General features: G+C 39.5%; 2 protein-coding genes across 2 annotated transcripts in view; both read right to left on the reverse strand.

Annotated features, from left to right (window-relative positions):
• kif11 (kinesin family member 11) overlaps positions 1-6138 on the reverse strand; it is a 30119-nt gene extending 23981 nt beyond the window's left edge. The window contains exon 1 of the mRNA XM_028468757.1: positions 5805-6138. Coding sequence (XP_028324558.1) covers positions 5805-5819 — 15 coding nt within the window. The 5' untranslated portion in view covers positions 5820-6138. The remainder of the gene's footprint in view (positions 1-5804) is intronic.
• A 1105-nt stretch (positions 6139-7243) lies between these two features.
• Positions 7244-8085, reverse strand: LOC114476820 (2-aminoethanethiol dioxygenase-like). Its single transcript, XM_028468767.1, has one exon. The coding sequence runs from the start codon at positions 8039-8041 to the stop codon at positions 7361-7363; it is 681 nt and encodes a 226-aa protein (XP_028324568.1). The 5' UTR covers positions 8042-8085; the 3' UTR covers positions 7244-7360.
• Between the last annotated feature and the right edge of the window lie 849 nt (positions 8086-8934).

Raw genomic sequence — 8934 nt, forward strand, 5'->3', positions numbered from 1 at the left:
TATACTGGTTCATTTTTATCACAACCTTTAGATGTTAATGTTTAATTATTTCGTCGTATATACATACATTTCTATATATTTTAAATTACAGTATATACTTATATATTTGTTTCGTCCTCACTGTTTGTTTTGTTGTTGATTTCCGTTCTTTTTTTAGACTTAATTTTCTTTGTTTATTTGAGGTGATTTTTCTGTTTGAGGACGTCTCTGCTCACTGTGTGTCTTTGTTTTGTGTAGTTTTTGTGTAACTGTTCATTGTGAATGTTTCTATATTCTAAATATATGTGAAGGATTTCTCCCTCCATGTATTTTCTCTCTAACAAATGTTTCTTTCTGATTTTGTCACATTTGTGTAGTTTTTTGCGTCTGTATTTGTCCGTGTGTTCCTCATGAGGCTTTTTTTCAGTCTGTAGACGAGACATTTCCTCTGTGAGCTCATCAACGTCTGCTCTTTGTGCAGCTTGTCTATTATCCCACGCTACGCACTCTATACGTTTCCCATGAATACGCCGTTTGACAGCCCGTCTTTCACAGATCAGAGCGGTGTGCAGGTGTTGGAGCCCAAGGTAGGGGGCGCAGCCCCAACCGCAACACTAAAGAGCAAACAACAGACGGCCCTATCTCTGATTTAGTGCAACTTCAAAATTAACAAAAAAACTCCACAATGGCAACAAAATAAACTAGTGCTGGGACTTTATCGCATTCGCTGCGATGAATTAATTACAGAAAAATAACACATTGAAAAAATTATATATTTTCTTCAATCCAAAACAGCGTGGAGCCTTTCTCATTTCACGAGTTCCTAGAAAACCGATGCACAACCCACAACACAACAAACAGGAGAACCAGAGGAGACGTCATCATGGGCGTTAAATTAGTTTAATCAAAAACACTGGATGGAAAGCTAAAGCCTCAGCTAACACCTCAATGCTAAACATGTAGCAGCTAACACCTCAATGCTAAACATGTAGCAGCTAGGACTTCAAATGCGGTCCTGCCCCAAGATTGAGAACCCTGCTGTAGACAAAGGTAAAAGAGGTGTTTCTACTGAGCATGTGTAGTGTAGATCAGAGGTCAAAGGTCAGCTCTGAGACTTTGACAAAGATCTATATTCACACACATCCGCCATGACACATGATTAATCGCTGCTGCCGCCACACAACAACACATACAAAAACACACACGGTGCCCGGGGGCCATGGCGTGGGCGAGGGGTGAGCCAGGACGCCCCGTGTGTGTGTGGTTAACCCTCCATCTGCCACGCCGTGGGCGGATCCTCACACACACACAATACACACACATTTTTAGATGTGTGGGCGTAAAAAAGGCTCACACACATCAAACACTGTCAGTTACACACACACACAGAGTGCTGACAGAGAAGAGTTAAACTCAGAGCTTCACAGCTGTGACATCATCACATGATCAACTGTAAACACCATTGATCACATTCATCACAGCCAATCAGCTGACAAACGTACAAATAGAAGCTCCGCCCCCAAAATGAGGAAAGGAGGCGTAATTTTTATATCAGTCAGTCTGTGTAGTTGATGTCCCACTAAAGTACTACACAATACAAACCCAATGAGTACTCTCCACTATATACTATAGTATATACTGTCTAGTATTTACTACAGTATATACTGTCTAGTATTTACTATAGTATATACTGTCTACTATTTACTATAGTATATACTGTCTACTATTTACTATAGTATATACTGTCTACTATAGACTATAGTATATACTGTCTACTATAGACTATAGTATATACTGTCTACTATAGACTATAGTATATACTATCTACTATAGACTATAGTATATACAGTCTACTATATACTATAGTATATACTGTCTACTATTTACTATAGTATATACTGTCTAGTATTTACTATAGTATATACTGTCTACTATTTACTATAGTATATACTGTCTACTATAGACTATAGTATATACTGTCTACTATAGACTATAGTATATACTGTCTACTATTTACTATAGTATATACTGTCTACTATAGACTATAGTATATACTGTCTACTATAGACTATATTATATACTGTCTACTATAGACTATAGTATATACAGTCTACTATATACTATAGTATATACTGTCTACTATTTACTATAGTATATACTGTCTACTATTTACTATAGTATATACTGTCTACTATAGACTATAGTATATACTGTCTACTATAGACTATAGTATATACTGTCTACTATAGACTATAGTATACATTAGTATGAGTAATACATTAGTATGAGTAGTACGTTAGTATGAGTAGTACATTAGTATGAGTAGTACGTTAGTATGAGTAGTACGTTAGTATGAGTAGTACATTAGTATGAGTAGTACGTTAGGATGAGTAGTACATTAGTATGAGTAGTACGTTAGTATGAGTAGTACGTTAGTATGAGTAGTACATTAGTATGAGTAGTACGTTAGGATGAGTAGTATGTTAGTATGAGTAGTACGTTAGTATGAGTAGTACGTTAGGATGAGTAGTACATTAGTATGAGTAGTACGTCAGGATGAGTAGTACATTAGTATGAGTAGTACGTTAGTATGAGTAGTACGTTAGTATGAGTAGTACGTTAGTATGGGTAGTACGTTAGTATGAGTAGTACGTTAGTATGAGTAGTACGTTAGTATGAGTAGTACATTAGTATGGGTAGTACGTTAGTATGAGTAGTACGTTAGTATGAGTAGTACGTTAGTATGAGTAGTACGTTAGTATGAGTAGTATGTTAGGATGAGTAGTACATTAGTATGAGTAGTATGTTACTATGAGTAGTATGTTAGGATGAGTAGTACATTAGTATGAGTAGTACGTTAGGATGAGTAGTATGTTAGTATGAGTAGTACGTTAGTATGAGTAGTACATTAGTATGAGTAGTACGATAGGATGAGTAGTATGTTAGTATGAGTAGTACGTTAGTATGAGTAGTACGTTAGTATGAGTAGTACGATAGGATGAGTAGTATGTTAGTATGAGTAGTACGTTAGTATGAGTAGTACGTTAGTATGAGTAGTACGTTAGTATGAGTAGTACGTTAGTATGAGTAGTATGTTAGGATGAGTAGTACATTAGTATGAGTAGTATGTTAGTATGAGTAGTATGTTAGGATGAGTAGTACATTAGTATGAGTAGTACGTTAGGATGAGTAGTATGTTAGTATGAGTAGTACGTTAGTATGAGTAGTACATTAGTATGAGTAGTATGTTAGTATGAGTAGTACGTTAGTATGAGTAGTACGTTAGTATGAGTAGTACATTAGTATGAGTAGTATGTTAGTATGAGTAGTATGTTAGGATGAGTAGTACATTAGTATGAGTAGTACGTTAGGATGAGTAGTATGTTAGTATGAGTAGTACGTTAGTATGAGTAGTACATTAGTATGAGTAGTATGTTAGTATGAGTAGTACGTTAGTATGAGTAGTACGTTAGTATGAGTAGTACATTAGTATGAGTAGTATGTTAGGATGAGTAGTACGTTAGTATGAGTAGTACGTTAGTATGAGTAGTACGTTAGTATGAGTAGTACATTAGTATGAGTAGTACGTTAGGATGAGTAGTACGTTAGTATGAGTAGTACGTTAGTATGAGTAGTACGTTAGTATGAGTAGTACATTAGTATGAGTAGTACGTTAGTATGAGTAGTACGTTAGTATGAGTAGTACATTAGTATGAGTAGTACATTAGTATGAGTAGTACGTCAGGATGAGTAGTACATTAGTATGAGTAGTACGTTAGTATGAGTAGTACGTTAGGATGAGTAGTACGTTAGTATGAGTAGTACGTTAGGATGAGTAGTACGTTAGTATGAGTAGTACGTTAGTATGAGTAGTACGTTAGTATGAGTAGTACGTTAGTATGAGTAGTACATTAGTATGGGTAGTACGTTAGTATGAGTAGTACGTTAGTATGAGTAGTACGTTAGTATGAGTAGTATGTTAGTATGAGTAGTACGTTAGTATGAGTAGTACGTTAGTATGAGTAGTATGTTAGGATGAGTAGTACATTAGTATGAGTAGTATGTTACTATGAGTAGTATGTTAGGATGAGTAGTACATTAGTATGAGTAGTACGTTAGGATGAGTAGTATGTTAGTATGAGTAGTACGTTAGTATGAGTAGTACATTAGTATGAGTAGTACGATAGGATGAGTAGTATGTTAGTATGAGTAGTACGTTAGTATGAGTAGTACGTTAGTATGAGTAGTACGTTAGTATGAGTAGTATGTTAGGATGAGTAGTACATTAGTATGAGTAGTATGTTAGTATGAGTAGTATGTTAGTATGAGTAGTACGTTAGTATGAGTAGTACATTAGTATGAGTAGTACGTTAGGATGAGTAGTACGTTAGTATGAGTAGTACGTTAGTATGAGTAGTACGTTAGTATGAGTAGTACATTAGTATGAGTAGTACGTTAGGATGAGTAGTACGTTAGTATGAGTAGTACGTTAGTATGAGTAGTACGTTAGTATGAGTAGTACATTAGTATGAGTAGTATGTTAGGATGAGTAGTACGTTAGTATGAGTAGTACGTTAGTATGAGTAGTACGTTAGTATGAGTAGTACAAAGTATGAGTAGTACGTTAGGATGAGTAGTACGTTAGTATGAGTAGTACGTTAGTATGAGTAGTACATTAGTATGAGTAGTATGTTAGTATGAGTAGTACGTTAGTATGAGTAGTACGTTAGTATGAGTAGTACGTTAGTATGAGTAGTACATTAGTATGAGTAGTACGTTAGTATGAGTAGTATGTTAGGATGAGTAGTACGTTAGTATGAGTAGTACGTTAGGATGAGTAGTACGTTAGTATGAGTAGTACGTTAGGATGAGTAGTACGTTAGTATGAGTAGTATGTTAGGATGAGTAGTACGTTAGTATGAGTAGTATGTTAGGATGAGTAGTATGTTAGTATGAGTAGTATGTTAGTATGAGTAGTACATTAGTATGAGTAGTACGTTAGTATGAGTAGTACATTAGTATGAGTAGTACGTTAGTATGAGTAGTACGTTAGGATGAGTAGTACGTTAGTATGAGTAGTACGTTAGTATGAGTAGTACATTAGTATGAGTAGTATGTTAGGATGAGTAGTACGTTAGTATGAGTAGTATGTTAGTATGAGTAGTATGTTAGGATGAGTAGTACATTAGTATGAGTAGTACGTTAGTATGAGTAGTATGTTAGGATGAGTAGTACGTTAGTATGAGTAGTACGTTAGTATGAGTAGTATGTTAGGATGAGTAGTACGTTAGTATGAGTAGTACGTTAGGATGAGTAGTACGTTAGTATGAGTAGTACGTTAGGATGAGTAGTACGTTAGTATGAGTAGTATGTTAGGATGAGTAGTACGTTAGTATGAGTAGTATGTTAGGATGAGTAGTACGTTAGTATGAGTAGTATGTTAGGATGAGTAGTATGTTAGTATGAGTAGTATGTGACGATGATGGAGCCGAGAAAGAAATACTGACCACGTTTGTGTGTGTTTCAGGTGAGACACAGTGAGAGGACTGGACACACTAGGAAGGGGAGGGGCCAAGTGCAAAAGGGGGAGGGTTTTAGTGCGGAGGGTCCAGGATGTCAGACCTTAGCCACATGTACGCCCCCCCTCATGCCCCCCCGTCCTACTCCTGCAGTGACCTGTACCAGGACCAATCAGGTAGTACAGGTTACCTAGCCCCGCCCACCTGTGCATTTGCCCCGCCCCCTCAGGAATACGGAGGCTTTTATTCTCAGAACTGTCAGAGGGACTTCCGGCCCCTCTCCTACCCGCTGCCCCCCCCTCTTACCCCCCTCAGCACCATCCGGTCCTTCGGAACGTCTTCGGACAGCCCGCGACCCGCAGCTTTCCTCTCTCAGCAGAGCCTACCCCTCAGACCCATCCTCCGGCCCAGAAAGTACCCGGCCCGGCCCGGGCGGACCCCCGTGGACCAGCGACCCTTCCCGTGTCCGGCTGAGGGCTGCGACCGCAGGTTCTCTCGCTCCGACGAGCTGAGTCGACACGTGCGCATCCACACGGGTCAGAAACCGTTCCAGTGTCACATGTGTCTCCGAAGCTTCGGGCGCAGCGACCACCTGACCACGCACGTACGCACGCACACCGGAGAGAAACCGTTCAGCTGTGAGCAGTGTGGGAGAAGGTTCGCACGTAGCGACGAGAGGAGGCGACACATGAAGATCCACCTGAGACAGAAAAAGACCTGATTACTGGATATATACTGTGATTACTCAGTATATACTGTGATAACTCAGTATATACTGGAATAACTCAGTATTATACTGTGATAACTCAGTTTTATACTGGAATAACTCAGTATTATACTGTGATAACTCAGTATATACTGGAATAACTCAGTATTATACTGTGATAACTCAGTATATACTGGAATAACTGAGTAAATGCTGGGATAACTCAGTATATATTGTGATAACTCAGTATATACTAGAATAACTGAGTATATATTGTGATAACTCAGTATATACTGGGATAACCCTGTATTTATTGTGATAACTGGGTATATGCATGAATTAATGTGTACAGATAACTGTGTACTTACTGGAATTAGGGTGTGTACCTGATAACAGTGTAAACTGAGATGACTGTATATACTGGGATATACTATGTACATGTAATTGTGTTTCATATATTGACAACTGGGTATACATGACAGTATTATTAGTACGATTAGTATGTTTAAGATTAAATCAGGGCTTTTGCCTTTAATTGGCCATGTAATGTTATTACATACATGGAATTTGTCCTCTGCATTTAACCCAGCCCTGAGGAGCAGTGGGCAGCAGTTCGGGGTTAAGGGACTTGCTCAACGTGTACCTACCTACTTCTACACCAGCAGACCCTGAACAGGACTAAGTGGGTATAGAAAAAGATTGTAATTATTTATTTGTTGGATCAGATCGGTCGGTGTTTAATGGGATTATTTGGTAAATCTCAATAATTACCATCGTAGATTAAATGTTTTTTCCTGTTCCTTCAGTTTATCAATACTTTAAAAATCAATAAAGGATGATTTTATGAAATCAACTTTTCTTTACTTTGATTTTAGAATTTTTAAAGTCAGATACAATAATATATATATATATATATAACCCAAATTAACCCACTACTATAACCCAAATTCTTAATTTTTAAATTGATAGTAATATTGTTCCCACCCCAGACAGGAACAGATCTATTCTCTATACATCTATAATGAACAGATTTAGAGTGTTACTGCTCTATGATGGAGGTTTCGCTCAGTCTTTATTCTCATTCATTCATTCATTCACAAATGGATCCACTTCCTGTTTAATCACTTCCTTCCAGTCTCTGGTTCTGGGCTCAGACTCAGAGCCGGACCGGGGGCCCCTGGTACTGTTCTCCTCCACACCTGAACTCCTCAGGCTGGGGCACCTCGGTGACCCACACCTCGGTCCCGGACACCGCGGGTTCCGGGCCCCCCAAGACCCGGTAGTAGTGGCAGTCCCGGCCCTGGTCCGGGTCGTAGGGCGGGGCCAGGATGTCCAGGAAGGCGGACGGTCCGTCCACCACCTCGACCCGGTGCAGGTTGTCCCGGTCCGGGTGGAGCACGCACGGTCCGCTGTGCTCGGTGTACAGGGCCGAGGAGCGCAGCACAGAGCGGAGCAGGGGCGGCCCGCGGACCGCATATTGCACCGGAACGGGCCGGTCCAAGCAGCTGAGCCGGACGGTTCCGTACAGAACCCGGAGCAGGCCGTGCATGTCGGGGTGGTCGTGCAGAGGGATGGAGGCCCCAGGCCGCAGCAGGAACACCCCCATGCTGAACTGCTCCGTCTCACAGATGTGCATGTAGCTCACCGGAACCGAACAGGACTCAGCCCGCTGCGGGACCGGGACCAGCCTCAGGTCCGCGGCCTGCACCTCGAACATCATCCTCCGCAGCTCCGCCAGGTTCTCCAGGAAGAACCGGCCCGGTTCCTCTCCGACCCGGGGCGGGAACGTGAAGGTGAGGCGGGCCTGGCGGGCGAGCCTCTGGACGACGGACGCCATGACAGTCAGAGGGTGCGCGCGCAACCAGAGCAAGCCCTGCTTTAGCCTTTATTATGACAATCATAGACATTATAATACGTATATTATGTCTGTGATGACAACAAACTACAGCTTCTTCTTCTCCTGTTTCCAGCCTCAGCTGCTGCTCACTGCTGCCCCCACAGGACACAGCTCAGAACTACACACTTAGAAATAAGAAACAAAATAAACTTAATATTGTTGATAAACTTGTAAAATGATAGAGAGAAAAATGTGCAAGAATCCTTTCATGTGTTTTGTTATCTCGTGTGTTCAACCTGAAAGATACACATAGTGTGTTTATACACACACACACAATTAGAAAAGGAATCAAACATTAAAAAAATGAATTGTTTCTTTTAATTCTAACAATAAGAAGAAAAAAGATCTGATAAAAATCTCAGGAGGAAACGAGAAATAATCTAATGAATAAGTCAGAGTTGATTAAACTCTGGTTAACTAGTTATTTATTTATTGATAAACTAGTTTGTTGTTGCCTGTGTCTGTTTAATGTTTCTATTACGTTCTAATAAGAACACTTCATCTGATAACATGGTCACTAGTGGAACCAGAACCCCGACTTGTTGAGTCCTCAGTTCATCTTTTCTCTGATGAATTCTGCAGATTGTTTGTGAACGAGTCAAAAGAAATAAAATAATTCTTCATATCAAACATGTTTCTTTCAATATTTTAACGTTGCACTCTCTCATTCTCACAACTTCAGAAAACTCATATTTATCACACATTTAACCCAGTTTTGGTTGATGTGAAGTTTGTTTATTTTTAAGATAAAAAAACACGGCGTTTTATAAAGTTCATCTAAAGTGTGTAAGTATAGCTGTGTTATAAGTTCATTAACTACAATAAGTAAATAA

The sequence above is a fragment of the Gouania willdenowi genome, chromosome 15 (assembly GCF_900634775.1).
Source record: "Gouania willdenowi chromosome 15, fGouWil2.1, whole genome shotgun sequence".
NCBI classification, from domain to species: domain Eukaryota; kingdom Metazoa; phylum Chordata; class Actinopteri; order Blenniiformes; family Gobiesocidae; genus Gouania; species Gouania willdenowi.

Excerpts from the sequence above, each read along its gene's own strand:
- LOC114476820 (XM_028468767.1), bottom strand. The coding sequence starts at position 8,041 with ATGGCGTCCGTCGTCCAGAGGCTCGCCCGCCAGGCCCGCCTCACCTTC.